Genomic DNA, 16,994 nt, shown 5'->3' on the forward strand with positions numbered 1-16,994 from the left:
AGGCCCAAAAAAAGCAAACCGAGCAATAGGGTTTACTCCGAGAGGGTTGAGTCCTCCTGTATGGCTCAGAGACATGGACCATGTACAGTAGACACCTCAAGTCCCTGGAGAAATACCACCAACGATGTCTCCACAAGATGCACCAAGGGACAGATGCACCAACATTAGCGTCCTCGACCAGGCCAACATCCCCAGCATCGAAGCACTGACCACATTTGATCAGCACCGCTGGACAGGCCACATAGTTTGCATACCAGACACGAGACTTCCAAAGCAAGCGCTCTGCTCGGAACTCCTTCACGGCAAAAGAGCCAAAGGTGGACAGAGGAAACGTTCAGCCATGAACTCATTGAATGGCGGTGCAGGCTAGAAGGGCCGAATGGCCTACTCCTGCACCTATTTTCTATGTTTCTATGTTTCTATGTTACAAGGACTCCTTCAAAGCCTCCCTGATAAAATGCAACATCCCTAGTGACACCTGGGAGACCCTGGCCAAAGACCGCCCTAAGTGAAGGAAGCGCATCTGGGAGGACGCCGAGCACCTCTAGTCTCATCGCCGAGAGCATGCAGAAATCAAGCGCAGGCAGCAGAAGGAGCGTGTGGCAAACCAGACTCCCCATCCACCCTTTCCCTCAACGACTATCTGCCCCACCTATAATAGGGACTGCAGCTCTTGTATTGGATTGTTCAGTCACCGAAGGACTCATGTTTAGAGTGGAAGCAAGTCTTCCTCAATTCCAAGGGACTGCCTATGATGATGAGAGGGATAGAATTGAAAAGTAGTGAAGTTATGCTAAACCTGTGTCGAACCTTGGTTAGACCACACGTGGAGTTCTGCGTACAGTTCTGGTCGCCATATTATAAAATGGATATAGAGGCACTGGCGAGGGTGCAGAGATGATTTACATGGATGATACCAGAACTGCGAATTTATACTCACCAGGAAAGGGTGAACAGGCTGGGTCTCTTCTTGAAAAGAGAAAGCTGAGGGCTGACCTACGAGAGGTCTTCAAAATTATGAATGGGTTTGATAGAATGGATACAAATTGTGGGGAAGAGCAGAACTGGAGGCCTTCAATATAAGATAGCCACCAAGAAATCTAATAGGGAATTCAAAAGTTCTTTATAATAACTTTTATTTATAGCGCCTTTAACATAGTGAAATGTCCCAAGGCGCTTCACAACAGTGTTACAGACAAACAGATAAATTTGACACCGAGCCACAGAAGAAATTAAGGCAGATGATCAAAAGCTTGTTTAAAAAGCTAGGTTTTAACGAGCGTCTTAAAGGAGGAAAGAGAGTTAGAGAGGCGTAGAGGTTTAGGGAGGGAGTTCCAGAGCATAGGGTCCAGGCAGCGGAGAGTGGCAAGAATGTGGAACTCCATACCACAGGTTGAGGCAAATAGTATCAATGCATTTAAGGGGAGACTGGACAAGCATACGAGGGAGAAGGGAATAGAGGGTTATGCTGATAGATTTAGATGAGGAAAGACGGGAGGAGGCTCGAGTAGAGCATAAACGCCGGCACGGACTGTTTGGGCCGAATGGCCTGTTTCCTGTGCCGTATATCCGATCTGATTCCAATTAACTCCAGCTAAGAGAAGTAAACAGAACTATAAACTTCTCAGCAAAACCCAACACACTGATGGAGAAACTTCATGGTCATTCAACAATCGTCCGTCAGACGAGCAAAGAAAACGAGTCTGACGACAGCAGATGGGGCAGCTCATGTTCAACAGTTGCTCTAAGCTTGGGTGCGGAGGTGCCATGCAACCGTTTCCTGACCAGACTGCTGAACATCTCCGCAGAACACCACCACAGGGAGTGTTTGAGGCGGATAGCAGAGATGCCTTGAAGGGGAAGCTGGATAAGCACACGAGGGAGAAAGGAATAGAAGGATCATTATATCATTATAGGCAGTCCCTCGGAATCAAGGAAGGCTTGCTTCCACTACTAAAGTGAGTTCTTTGGTGGCTGAACAGTCCAACACGAGAGCCACAGACCCTGTCACAGGTAGGATAGACATTCATCGGGGGAAGGGGGGGGGGGGGGCGGGTGGGACTGATATGCCACGCGCTCCTTCCGCTGCCTGCGCCTGACCTCTTCACGCTTGCAGTGTTGAGATTCGAAGAGCTCAAAACCCTCCCAGCTGCACTTTTTCCACCGAGGGCGGTCTTTGGCCAGGGTCTCCCAGGTGTCAGTGATGATGTCGCACTTCACCAGGGAGGCTTTGAGGGTGTCCCTCGAGCGTTTCCGCTGCCTACCTTTGGCTCGGTTGCCATGAAGGAGCTCAGCGTAGAGCAATTACTTAGGGAGTCCCGTGACTGGCATGCGAACTAAGTGGCCTGCCCAGCAGAGCTGATCGAGTGTGGTCAATGTTTCAATGCTGGAGATGTTAGCCTGGGCGAGGACACGGATATTGGTGCTGAGATGTTGATGGGGAGAGGTGAAGTCGGGTGGGAGGAGGCTCGTGTGGAGCATGAATACTAGAGATCAGTTGGGCCAAATGGCCTGCCTCTGTGCTGTATGCCTGTGCAATGTTCCCGTTCAGCTGCGCGGCCTTGCAGCTGTTTGGAGGTTATAAGAACATAAGAAATAGGAGGAGTAGGCCATACGGTCCCTCGAGCCTGCTCCGCCATTTAATATGATCATGGCTGATCAGATCATGGACTCAGCTCTACTTCCCTCCCCGCTCCCCATAACCCCTTATTCTCTTATCATTTAATAAACTGTCTATCTCTGTCTTAAATTTATTCAATGACCCAGCTTTCAAAGCTCTCTGAGGCAGCGAATTCCACAGGTTTACAACCCTCAGAGAAGTTGTTCCTCCTCATCTCAGTTTTTAATGGGCGGCCCCTGATTCTAAGATCATGCCCTCTAGTTCTAGTCTCCCCCATCAGTGGAAATATCCTCTCTGCATCCACCTTGTCAAGCCCCCTCATAATCTTATGCATTTCGATAAGATCACCTCTCAGTCTACATTCCCGTTTAGCTGCGCGATCTTGCAGCAGTCTGGAGGTCCGCGCGCAGGCCGCTCAGCGTCTTTATAATGGCGATAACCGCACGTACGCGAAACACTGAATGGGCCACGCAGCCAGTTAAAGGGCCCGTGCACCCGCTCCCAAAAAAAAATTACAGGGAACATTGGGTCTGTGAGAATGTGGAACTCGCTAACATGGAGTGGTTGATGCGAATAGTCTGGATGCATTTAATGGGTGGTTAGATAAGCATATGAGGGAGAAGGGAATAGAGGGTTCTGCTGATAGATTTCGATGAGGAAAGACAAGAGGACATTCGAGTGGAGCATAAACGCCGGCATGGACTGGTTGGGCCAAATGGTCGGTTTATGTGCCGTGTATCGGATGTAATCCTATGTATACAATCCCAGGCCTGAATTCAAGACTACCAAAATGGAAAGGCAGGCAGATTTAGATTCTGAGCGGACAATGGCTGGCTGGTAAACTGTTATATAATAAAACCTTGGAATTAGAAGAGTATTTCAGTACCCAGCTAGCCCCATCTTCAAGTATAATAGAAACTAGGATTATCAAAACATTTAGCAAAACAATATCAATTCTCCACCCCGATCGAAATATTCATTTCATTCTTGAGCAATTCTGGTCGCACTACAGGCCACACATTCTTCAGCATTTGCTGCTCGAGAGCTCTCATCATTTAAACTCACAAATTGCAGAGTTCACCCACAAGAACTGCACACCAAGACGTACACAGTCACCCAGGATGGAAGGGAAGGCCCACTTAAGTTTTAAAAAGTCCAATTAAATCCTTCGGCAATGAAAACAAAATACTCGTGTTTAAACTCGTGCAGAAGTAAAGTTTACGAATGCGCATTGATGCTACTCTGCCTTGTATTTAGTACCTCTCCGAATCTACAGCCACATTTTCAGATGGAGAGAAAGACAAGATGTAAAAGGAGAGGTTTTTTTTTATTGTCTCACTCTCGTACCTAACCCTATTTAAGTGGCGAGCCTGCCCCAACTGCAGGAACAGAGAACAGTGGGTATACATCGCCCAGCATTTTAAACAAAGGAATACTCCCTACTACCATGTTACAGAACTGGGTTTGCAGCACTCCGTGTTCTCAGTGAACTGTGAAAACAGCGCTCTCCAGTGTCTCTGAACGAGTACAGCAAGTGATCAGAAAGTCAAATGGAACGTTGGCCTTTATTGCAAGGGGGATAGAGTATAAAAGCAGAGAAGTCCTGCTGCAACTGTACAGGGTATTGGTGAGGCCACACCTGGAGTACTGCGTACAGTTTTGGTCTCTGTATTTAAGGAAGGATATACTTGCATTGGAGGCTGTTCAGAGAAGGTTCACTAGGTTGATTCCGGAGATGAGGGGGTTGACTTATGAGGAAAGGTTGAGTAAGTTGGGCCTCTACTCATTGGAATTCAGAAGAATGAGGTGTGATCTTATTGAAACGTATAAGATTATGAAGGGGCTTGACAAGGTGGATGCAGAGAGGATGTTTCCACTGATGGGGGAGACTAGAACTCGGGGCATAATCTTAGAATAAGGGGCCGCCCATTTAAAACTGAGATGAGGAGGAATTTCTTCTCTCAGAGGGTTGTAAATCTGTGGAATTGGCTGCCTCAGAGAGCTGTGGAAGCTGGGTCATTGAATAAATTTAAGACAGATAGACAGTTTCTTAACCGATAAGCGAAAAAGGGGTTATGGGAAGCGGGTAGAGAAGTGGAGCTGAGTCCATGATCAGATCAGCCATGATCTTACTGAATAGCGGAGCAGGCTCGAGGGGCCGAATGGCCTATTCCTGTTCCTATTGCTTATGTTCTTATGAAAACCAAGGCACCCCCCTAGTTTGGATTACTAGTTTGCAGACTAGTAATCCATTGGGCTGGACTTATCATTCAGAGAACACAAGTTCAAATCTCATCCTGGTAGTGAGAGGATAAGAATTGAGTTTAAAAAAAAAATATAGCGACTATTAGGCTATGGGATTTTTTTCGTAAAAACCCAACAGGTCCTTTCGAGAACAAAATCTGGGCCGATGTCAACCGTGGCTCAGTGGGTATCACCCTCGCCTGAGTCTGAAGGTTGTGGGTTTAAGCCCCACTCCAGAGACTTGAACATGAGAATCTAGGCTGACACTTTACAGCAGTACTGAGGAAGTGTTGCACTGTCGTCTTTCAGAGCTGCGGAGAGGGCACACTCCACATGATCTCAAACAACCTTGCCAAGGCCCCGTCTGCCCTCACGATCACAGGAGGCGGCCATTCGGCCCGTCGAGCCCGTGCCGTTTCTCTGCAAGAGCACTTCAGCCAGTCCCACTCCCCCGCCCTTTCCACGTAGCCCTGCACATTCTTTTTCCTTCCGGTACTTATCCAATTCCCTTTTGAAAGCCACGATTGAGTCTGCCTCCACCACCCTCTCAGGCAGTGCATTCCAGATCCGAACCACTTGCTGCGTAAAAACGTTTCTCTCATGTTGCCTTTGGTTCTTCTGCCAATCACATTAAATCTGTGGCCTCTGGTTCTCGACCCTTCCACCAATGGGAACAGTTTCTCTCGATCTACTCTGTTCAGACCCCTCATGATTTTGAACACCTCGATCAAATCTCCTCTCAACCTTCTCTACTCTGCTCGACAATTAGTGAATGAATGACCCTACAATAAGTCAAGGGAAGGCCTGTCTTATTGGCCTAATTATATCGCCCTCGACGCAACTCAAAACACTAGGAGACAGCCTTCTGGAAAGGACATCACACCTCACGGCTTCGGTTCCCTCTGCAGTCTCTCAATCACAGAATAGTAGAGCACAGAAAAAGGCCATTTGGCCCATCGAGTCAGTGCCGACTCTTTCCAAGAGCAATCCAGTAAGTCTTATCGAAACGTATAAAATTATGAGGGGGCTTGACAAGGTGGATGCAGAGAGGATGTTTCCCCTGATCGGGGAGACAAGAACTCGGGGGCATGATCTTAGAATAAGGGGCCGCCCATTTAAAACTGAGATGAGGAGGAATTTCTTCTCTCAGAGGGTTGTAAATCTGTGGAATTCACTGCCTCAGAGAGCTGTGGAAGCTGGGACATTGAATATATTTAATACAGTTTCTTAACCGATCAGGGAATAAGAGGTTATGGGGATGGGCAGGAAAGGTGGCCCGAGTCCATGATCAGATCAGCCCTGATCACATGAAGTGGCGGAGCAGGCTTGAGGGGCCGTATGGCCTACTCCTGCTCCTATTTCTTATGTTCTTATGTTTATCCAGTTACTCCCACTCCTCTGCTCTTTCCCCATAAATTGCAATTTTTTCTCTTCCAAATATTTATCCAATTCTACTTTTGACTGCTACGACTGAATCGGTATCCATCACCCAGTGCATTCCAAATCCTAAACACTTGTTGCGTAAATGTTTTTTTCCCGCTCATGTCGCCATCGGGTTCCTTTACCAATCACCTTAAAATTGATGGAGTGAAAACAGCTTAGCATCCATGCAGAGGTGCTAGAGTTAAGTGGACACGAACATTTGCCAGTTTTAAAAGCTGCACACGACAGCAAGGTAATACAACGGTTACCTTGAGAAAAGGCACAAGGTAAGGCTGTGGTGAAGACTTGAGTTCTTTGTACAACTGGTTCGTGAATTCCTCTGCTTCTACCTTCCCATCCTGAAGCAAAACAGAATACATTGCAAAATTGTAACATGCATTTCTTAGAGGTAGAGATAAGAAGTAGACCAAAAAAATTGGATCTAAATTTATTATTTTTACAAGAATACTGAAGGAGGATAATTTGGAGATTTAGAGACTTAAAGCAGTCAAGTACCAGCAACACCAAGACTTGCATTTCTATAGCACCTTTCATGGCCTCAGGATGTCCCAAAGTGCTTTACAGCCAATGAAGTACTTTTGAAGTCTAGTCAGTGTCGTAATGTAGGGAACAGGGTTCTCGATCAGGCCAACATCCCAAGCAGCATCATCATCATCATAGGCAGTCCCTCAGAATCGAGGAAGACTTGCTTCCACTCCCAAAGTGAATTCTTTGATGGCTGAATAGTCCAATACGAGAGCCACAGACCCTGTTACAGGTGGGACAGACATTCGTCGAGGGAAGGGGTGAGTGGGCCTGGTTTGCTGCGTGCTCCTTCCGCTGCCTGCACTTGGCCTCTTCACGCTCTTTGCGTTGAGACTCGAAGAGCTCAACGCCCTCCCGGATGGACTTTCTCCACCTCGGGCGGTCTTCGGTCAGGGTCTCCCAGGTGTCAGTGGTGATGTCGCACTTTACCAGGGAGACTTTGAGGGTGTCCTTATAATGTTTCTGCTGTCCTCCTTTGGCTCGTTTACCATGAAGGAGCTCCACATAAAGCTTTTGTTTAGCGAGTCTCGTGTCTGGCATGCGAACTATGTGGCGTGCCCATCCCTAGCATCGAAGCACTGACCAGCTCCGTTGGGCGGGCCACATCGTCCACATGCCAGACACAAGACTCCCAAAGCAAACGCTCTACTTGGAACTCCTACACGGCAAGCGAGCCCCAGGTGGCCAATAGGAAACCTTTCAAGGACACCCTCAAAGCCTCCCTGATAAAGTGCAACATCCCCACTGACACCTGGGAGTCTCTGGCCCAAGACCACCCTAAGTGGAGGAAGAGCATCCGGGAGGGCGCTGAGCACCTCGAGTCTCGTCGTCGAGAGCATGCAGAAACCAAGCGCAGGCAGCGGAAGGAATGTGCGGCAAACCAGACTCGCCACCCACCCTTTCCTTCAACCACTGTCTGTCCCACCTGTGACAGAGACTGTAATTCCTACATTGGACTGTTCAGTCACCTGAGAACTCATTTTGAGAGTGAAAGGAAGTCTTCCTCGATTTCAAGGGACTGCCCAGGGAACATGGCAACCATTTTATACACAAGAAAACTCCCACAAACAGCAATCTGATAACAACCCAATAATCTGTTTTAGTGATGTTGATTGAGGAATAAATATTGTCCAAGACACCAAGGATCAATCCCCTGCTCTGCTTTGAAATAGTGGCCATGAGATCTTTTACATCTGCTGGAGAGCAGACAGGCCTTGGTTGAACATCTCATCTGAAAGACAGCACTTCTGACAGTGCCGCGTTCCCTCAGTGCTGCACTGGAGTGTCAGCCTGGATTTTTGAGCTAAAGTCTCTTGTGTGGGACTTGAACCCAAAACCTTCTGACTCATATTTCTGAGCTGATGTGCGAGTTTACATGACAACAGTGGCTACACTTCAAAAGTACTTTATCGCTTTGGGATGCCCTGAGGTTGTGAAAGGAGCTATATAAATGCAAGTCTTTGTTTTGAGTAATAAAAAAAAACAAAAGTTCACAACATTAGAAGGTTCCCAGACAGGTCAATGGAAAAACTTTAAAACCGAGATTGATAAGAGTTTTGTTCGGCAAGGCTGTTAAGAGTTACGGATTCGAGGCGGGAAAGGCTGGAAATATACATACCAGCCGTGATCTAACTCAATGGTGGAACGGGCTCGAAGGGCTGAATGGCCTCCTCATGTTCCTATGGGCCCAAGTTTCCACATGATTTGCGCCTGATTTTTTAGGAGCAACTGGTGGAGAACGGACTATCTTAGAAATCGCAATTCTCCACATTTTTTTTTCTGCAGTTCTAGTCAGGTAGAACAGTTCAACTTTGGAACAGAATTTTTTCTTCAAAAGGGGGCGTGTCCAGCCACTGACACCTGATTTCAAAGTTTCCACAGTGAAAACATACTCCAAACTAACTTAGAATGGAGCAAGTGAAGATTTTTGTAGAACTGAAAAAACCTGTTCTACACATTAAAAAATCAGACGCAGGTTACAAATTAGGCGTCCAGAACGAGGTGGGGGGGGGGGGGGGGGGGGGAAGGGAAGTCATTACATTCTATAATAAATCCTTATTTATACTTCTACAAATATTATACAAATAAATCCAACCTGAATAAACATTTATAAGCAAAGAAAAGATTAAATAAACCATCTTCCTACCTGCGTGAAAGTGCTTCAGCCATCGTTTGTTGCCGCGGAGGGGAGGGAGGGGAAGGAGACAGCGGTTTGTTGCTGTGGAGGGAGGGGAGGGAGGGGAAGGAGACAGCGGTTTGTTGCCGTGGAGGGAGAGGAGGGAGGGGAAGGAGACAGCGGTTTGTTGCCGTGGAGGGAGGGGAGGGAGGGGAAGGAGACAGCTGTTTGTTGCCGTGGAGGGAGAGGAGGGAGGGGAAGGAGACAGCGGTTTGTTGCCGTGGAGGGGAGGGGAAGGAGACAGTGAGAAGGGAAGCCTCAGTGCTGATGGCAATGTGCTTTTATTAAAAAATGTTCAAAAATTAAACAGCTACAAAGAACTACAAAAATGGCCGAGTGCCAATGTTTTTTTCACACTGCGCGTGCGCGAACACTCCAACGCGCACGCGCAGCGTTGCCGGCAGGAAAAAAAACTAATTTAAATCGTACCCGCCCCCTCCCACTTACAAAATCGGCGCGAGTGTAGGCTCCGCTCCCCTGGGCGCCGCGCCAAACAGACAAGGAGCTGCAAAGCGCTCGAGAATAGCGCGTTTTTTCTGGCGCCGTTTTAGGCGCGAAAAACGGGCGCCCAGCTCGGAGGGTCGCCCGTTTTTTATTGTGTGGAAACTTGGGCCCTATATTCCTTTCTATTTAGAATCAGAAATTTACAGCACTGAAGGAGGCCATTTGGCCAGTCATGTCTGTGTCGGCCGAAAGTGAGCTACCCTGCCTAATCCCACTTTCCAGCTCTTGGTCCATAACCCTGTAGGTTACAGCACTTAAAGTGCACATCCAAGTACTTTTTAAAGGCGATGAGGGTTTCTGCCTCTACCACCTTTCAGGCAGTGAGGTCCAGACCCCCACTACCCTCTGGGTGAAATAAATTCCCCTCAGCTCCCCTCTAAACTTTCTACCCACTTACTTTAAATCTATTACTTTAAAGTTAACAGGGAACATAAAAACTGACTGCAAAAGCTTCTATAAATATGTGAAGAGAAAAAGATTAGTGAAGACAAACGTAGGTCCCTTGCAGTCGGATTCAGGTGAATTTATAATGGGGAACAAAGAAATGGCAGACCAATTGAACCAATATTTCGGTTCTGTCTTCACGAAGGAAGACACAAATAACCTTCCGAATGTACTAGGGGACAGTGGGTCTAGTGAGAAGGAGGAACTGAAGGATATCCTTATTAGGCAGGAAATTGTGTTAGGGAAATTGATGGGATTGAAGGCCGATAAATCCCCGGGGCCTGATAGTCTGCATCCCAGAATACTTAAGGAAGTGGCCCTAGAAATAGTGGATGCATTGGTGATCATTTTCCAACAGTCTATTGACTCGGGATCAGTTCCTATGGACTGGAGGGTAGCTAATGTAACACCACTTTTTAAAAAAGGGAGAGAAAATGGGTAATTATAGACCGGTTAGCCTGACATCAGTAGTGGGGAAAATGTTGGAATCAATCATTAAGGATGAAATAGCAGCGCATTTGGAAAGCAGTGACAGCATCGGACCAAGTCAGCATGGATTTATGAAAGGGACGAATCTCCTGGAATTTTTTGAGGATGTAGTAGAGTGGACAAGGGAGAATCAGTGGATGTGGTGTATTTGGACTTTCAAAAGGCTTTTGACAAGGTCCCACACACGAGATTGGTGTGCAAAATCAAAGCACATGGTATTGGGGGTAATGTACTGATGTGGATAGAGAACTGGTTGGCAGACAGGAAACAGAGAGTCGGGATAAACGGGTCCTTTTCAGAATGGCAGGCAGTGACTAGTGGAGTGCCGCAGGGCTCAGTGCTGGGACCCCAGCTGTTTACAATATACATTAAACGATTTGGATGAAGGAATTGAGTGTAATATCTCCAAGTTTGCAGATGACACTAAACTGGGTGGCGGCGTGAGCTGTGAGGGGGACACTAAGAGGCTGCAGGGTGACTTGGACAGGTTAGGTGAGTGGGAAAATGCATGGCAGATGCAGTATAATGGGGATAAATGTGAGGTTTTCCATTTTGGGAGCAAAAACATGAAGTCAGAATATTGTCTGAATGGCGGCAGATTAGGAAAAGGGGAGGTACAACGAGACCTGGGTGTCATGGTTCATCAGTCACTGAAAGTGGGCATGCAGGTACAGCAAGCGGTAAAGAAAGCAAATGGTATGTTGGCCTTCATAGCTAGGGGATTTGAGAATAGGAGCAGGGCGGTCTTACTGCAGTTGTACAGGGCCTTAGTTCGGCCTCACCTGGAATATTGTGTTCAGTTTTGATCTCCTAATCGGAGGACGGATGTTCTTGCTATTGAGGGAGTGCAGCGAAGGTTCACCAGACTGATTCCATGGATGGCTGGACTGTCATGAGGAGAGACTGGATCAACTGGGCCTTTATTCACTGGAGTTTAGAAGGATGAGAGGGGATCTCATAGAAACGTATAAGATTCTGACAGGATTGAACAGGTTAGATGCGGGAAGAACGTTCTCGATGTTGGGGAAGTCCAGAACCCGGGGACAATATCTTAGGATAAGGGGTAGGCCATTTAAGACTGAGATGAGGAGAAACTTCTTCACTCAGAGTTGTTAACCTGTGGAATTCCCTGCTGCAGAGAGTTGTCGATGCCAGTTCATTGGATATATTTAAGAGCGAGTTCGATATGGCCCTTATGGCTAAGGGGATCAAGGGGTACGGAGAAAAAGTAGGAAAGGGGTACTGAAGGAATGATCAGCCATGATCGTATTGAATGGCAGTGCAGGCTCGAAGGGCCGAATGGCCTACTCCTGCACCTATTTTCTTTGTTTCTATGCCCCCTGATTGTTGACCTCTCTGCTAAGGGAAATAGGCCATTCCTAGCCACTCTATCCAGGCCCCTCATAATTTTATACACCTCAATCAGGTCTCCCCTCAGCCTCCTCTGTTCCAAAGAAAACAACCCCAGCCTTTCCAATCTTTCCTCATAGCTAAAATTCTCCAGTCCTGGCAACATCCTCGTAAATCTCCTCTGCACCATCTCGAGTGCAATCACATCTTTCCTGTAATGCGGTGACCAGAACTGCACGCAGTCAATATCTAAATCAGTTTTTCTGAATTGCAATGTTGATTGTAATTTGTAACAGCATCGAAAGCTACTTGCTTTAATTTTATGCACACGCTATTTGCTGTGGAGATAAAGTAAACAGTTCACTGCATTACAAGATTTCTAAAATTCCAGAACCATTGTTCTGTCTAACCACAACACTGAAGTTACTGGCTGGATAAAGTGTCAAGAGGCAAGCATAGAAGGAGGAAACTCTCAATTGTTTCACTGATCGAACACTAAATTAATTCGGAAAAAATCACTCTGCTCCTGTTTCCAGTGTTCGCAAAAAGCTGCAAAAAAAAGTTTTATTGGGCGAGGAACCTCAGTTACATGGATAGACTGGAGAAGCTGGGGTTGTTCTCGTTGAGCAGAGACGGTTGAGATTTGATTGAGGTGTTCAAAATCATGAGGGGTCTAGACAGAGTAGGGAGAGAGAAACTGTTCCCATTGGTGGAAGGGTCGAGAAGCAGAGGACACAGATTTAAAGTGAGTGGCAAAAAGAACCAAAGGTGACACGAGGAGAAACTTTTTTTTTTAAATGCAGCGAGTGGTTAGGATCTGGAATGCACTGCCCGAGAGGGTGGTGGAGGCAGACTCAATCGCGGCTTTCAAAAGGGAGTTGGATTAGTATCTGAAGGAAAAGAATTGGCAGGGCGACAGGGAAAGGACGGGGGAATGGGACTAGTTGACGTGTTCTTGCAGACAGCTGGCACAGGGGCCGAATGACCTCCTTCTGTGCTGTAACCATTCTATGATTCTATGACCAATTAGGCGCATGTGTTTTAAAAACTTCCTACTCGTAAAGTGCAAAATTTAGCACATGGCCACAAATCACACTCATTCGGCAAAAGATTTACCTTAGAGTGAATCAGATTCAATTACATGAACCCTACTGAACATTTACAAAAATGGTACCAGAACGGAGAGGCTACACCGATCAAGAAGGATGGTACATGGTGGGGCCCTTTTCTCTAGAACAGAGAAGGCTGAGGGGTGACTTGATAGAGGTTATGAAAGGGTTTGATAGGGTAGACGTAGAGAAAACTTGTTGGAGGAGGGGGGGGGGGGGGGGTGAAAGACTAGGGGCCATAAATACTAGATAATTACTGATAAACCCAATAGGTAATTCAGGAGAAACTTTTTACCCAGAGAGTGGTGAGAATGTGGAACTCGCTGCCACAGGGAGGCGAACAGTAGCGATGGATCTATGGGGAAGCTAGATACGTGTGCAAGGGGCCATTGGAGGGAGCAGCGTGCAGCGGCCTGGCCCGGAAAACGGCACGGTCCCGGCCCGCAAGACCATCAGCAGGCCGGGGCCATTGGAGGGAGCAGCATGTGGCGGTATACCACTGCAGGGAGCAGCGCGTGCTGCTGCAGGAGGGCGACGGCTGCGAAGCCAGGTCGCTGATTGTATTGCGGGCAGGCACAGCAGGAGGGGAGAAGGAGCGGCAAGAGTCGAGAGAGGGAAGTGACCGAGGCCCAGGAGAGGCGTGAATCTGAGGTCCAGAAGAGACGATGGCCCAGGGGCAGCACAGGCCCAGCCCACACTGCGATATGTGTGCGCACTAGGTCCATGCAGCAGAGCTGGTCTCCAGTTCGTCTTGATTAACCCTTGCCACTGGACCAAGACCTAGCTCTGTCAAGCCCGTGTGGTGGTTGGTGTGTAACAACCACCCCACGTTAAAAAAAATCCATGCATAGGCATCTTCCACCCTTCAACATGTAGTTCAGGATCTGGAATATTAATTAGGTCCTTCATTGGAACACCTGTGAACTTATCCCTTTTTGGCGTGGAAGCAAGTTATCCTCAATACGAGGGACTGCCTATGATGATGATGACGACAAGGGAGGAAGGAATAGAAGGATATGTTGATGGGGTGAGATGAAGAGGGGTGGGAAGAGGTCTGTGTGGAGCATATATGGCAGGGGGATGGGAACCAATGCAGGGAGATTGAGGGAAACAAAAAGGAGGCAAAAGCAAAAGACAGAAAGGAGATGAGGAAAAGTGGCGGGCAGAGAAACCCAAGGCAAAGAACAAAAAGGGCCATTGTACAGCAAAATTCTAAAAGGACAGAGGGTGTTAAAAAAACAAGCCTAAAGGCTTTGTGTCTTAATGCAAGGAGTATCCGCAATAAGGTGGATGAATTAACTGTGCAAATAGATGTTAACAAATATGATGTGATTGGGATTACGGAGACGTGGCTCCAGGATGATCAGGGCTGGGAACTCAACATCCAGGGGTATTCATCATTCAGGAAGGATAGAATAAAAGGAAAAGGAGGTGGGGTAGCATTGCTGGTTAAGGAGGAGATTAAGGCAATAGTTAGGAAGGACATTAGCTTGGATGATGTGGAATCGATATGGGTAGAGCTGCAGAACACCAAAGGGCAAAAAACGTTAGTGGGAGTTGTGCACAGACCTCCAAACAGTAGTAGTGATGTTCGGGAGGGCATCAAACAGGAAATTAGGGGTGCATGCAATAAAGGTGCAGCAGTTATAATGGGTGACTTTAATATGCACATAGATTGGGCTAACCAAACTGGAAGCAATACGGTGGAGGAGGATTTCCTGGAGTGCATAAGGGATGATTTTTTAGACCAATATGTCAAGGAACCAACTAGGGGGGAGGCCATCTTAGACTGGGTGTTATGTAATGAGAGAGGATTAATTAGCAATCTCGTTGTGCGAGGCCCCTTGGGGAAGAGTGACCATAATATGGTGGAATTCTGCATTAGGATGGAGAATGAAACAGTTAATTCAGAGACCATGGTCCAGAACTTAAGGCTAACTTTGAAGGTATGAGGCGTGAATTGGCTGGGATGGATTGGCGAATGATTCTTAAGGGGTTGACTGTGGATGGGCAATGGCAGACATTTAGAGACCGCATGGATGAACTACAACAATTGTACATTCCTGTCTGGCATAAAAATAAAAAAGGGAAGGTGGCTCAACCGTGGCTATCAAGGGAAATCAGGGATAGTATTAAAGCCAAGGAAGTGGCATACAAATTGGCCAGAAATAGCAGCGAACCTGGGGACTGGGAGAAATTTAGAACTCAGCAGAGGAGGACAAAGGGTTTGATTAGGGCAGGGAAAATGGAGTATGAGAAGAAGCTTGCAGGGAACATTAAGACGGATTGCAAAACTTTCTATAGATATGTAAAGAGAAAAAGGTTAGTAAAGACAAACGTAGGTCCCCTGCAGTCAGAATCAGGGGAAGTCATAACGGGGAACAAAGAAATGGTGGACCAATTGAACAAGTACTTTGGTTCGGTATTCACGAAGGAGGACACAAACAACCTTCCGGTTATAAAAGGGGTCGGGGGGTCTAGTAAGGAGGAGGAACTGAGGGAAATCCTTATTAGCCGGGAAATTGTGTTGGGGAAATTGACGGGATTGAAGGCCGATAAATCCCCAGGGCCTGATGGACTGCATCCCAGAGTACTTAAGGAGGTGGCCTTGGAAATAGTGGATGCATTGACAGTCATTTTCCAACATTCCATTGACTCTGGATCAGTTCCTATAGAGTGGAGGGTAGCCAATGTAACCCCACTTTTTAAAAAAGGAGGGAGAGAGAAAACAGGGAATTATAGACCGGTCAGCCTGACATCGGTAGTGGGTAAAATGATGGAATCAATTATTAAGGATGTCATCGCAGTGCATTTGGAAAGAGGTGACATGATAGGTCCAAGTCAGCATGGATTTGTGAAAGGGAAATCATGCTTGACAAATCTTCTGGAATTTTTTGAGGATGTTTCCAGTAGAGTGGACAAGGGAGAACCAGTTGATGTGGTATATTTGGACTTTCAGAAGGCGTTCGACAAGGTCCCACACAAGAGATTGATGTGCAAAGTTAGAGCACATGGGATTGGGGGTAGTGTGCTGACATGGATTGAGAACTGGTTGTCAGACAGGAAGCAAAGAGTAGGAGTAAATGGGTACTTTTCAGAATGGCAGGCAGTGACTAGTGGGGTACCGCAAGGTTCTGTGCTGGGGCCCCAGCTGTTTACACTGTACATTAATGATTTAGATGAGGGGATTAAATGTAGTATCTCCAAATTTGCGGATGACACTAAGTTGGGTGGCAGTCTGAGCTGCGAGGAGGATGCTGTGAGGCTGCAGAGCGACTTGGATAGGTTAGGCGAGTGGGCAAATGCATGGCAGATGAAGTATAATGTGGATAAATGTTATCCACTTTGGTGGTAAAAACAGAGAGACAGACTATTATCTGAATGGTGACAGATTAGGAAAAGGGGAGGTGCAAAGAGACCTGGGTGTCGTGGTACATCAGTCATTGAAGGTTGGCATGCAGGTGCAGCAGGCAGTTAAGAAAGCAAATGGCATGTTGGCCTTCATAGCAAGGGGATTTGAGTACAGGGGCAGGGAGGTGTTGCTACAGTTGTACAGGGCATTGGTGAGGCCACACCTGGAGTATTGTGTACAGTTTTGGTCTCCTAACCTGAGGAAGGACATTCTTGCTATTGAGGGAGTGCAGCGAAGGTTCACCAGACTGATTCCTGGGATGGCGGGACTGACCCATCAAGAAAGACTGGATCAACTGGGCTTGTATTCACTGGAGTTCAGAAGAATGAGAGGGGACCTCATAGAAACATTTAAAATTCTGACGGGGTTAGACAGGTTAGATGCAGGAAGAATGTTCCCAATGTTGGGGAAGTCCAGAACCAGAGGTCACAGTCTAAGGATAAGGGGTAAGCCATTTAGGACCGAGATGCGGAGGAACTTCTTCACCCAGAGAGTGGTGAACCTGTGGAATTCTCTACCACAGAAAGTTGTTGAGGCCAATTCACTAAATATATTCAAAAAGGAGTTAAATGAGGTCCTTACTATTCGGGGGATCAAGGGGTATGGCGAGAAAGCAGGAATGGGGTACTGAAGTTGAATGTTCAGCCATGAACTCATTGAATGGCGGTGCAGGCTAGA

The 16,994-nt window shown here is 47.1% G+C and overlaps 1 protein-coding gene across 1 annotated transcript in view; it reads right to left on the bottom strand.

The window, feature by feature from the left end:
* The window catches only part of LOC139272802 (transcription initiation factor TFIID subunit 4-like), a 190,479-nt gene that overhangs the window by 153,726 nt on the left and 19,759 nt on the right, over positions 1-16,994 (bottom strand). Inside the window, exon 6 of the mRNA XM_070888948.1 lies at positions 6,556-6,645. Coding sequence (XP_070745049.1) covers positions 6,556-6,645 — 90 coding nt within the window. The remainder of the gene's footprint in view (positions 1-6,555; positions 6,646-16,994) is intronic.

The sequence above is a fragment of the Pristiophorus japonicus genome, chromosome 1 (genome assembly GCF_044704955.1).
Source record: "Pristiophorus japonicus isolate sPriJap1 chromosome 1, sPriJap1.hap1, whole genome shotgun sequence".
Lineage (NCBI taxonomy): Eukaryota > Metazoa > Chordata > Chondrichthyes > Pristiophoridae > Pristiophorus > Pristiophorus japonicus.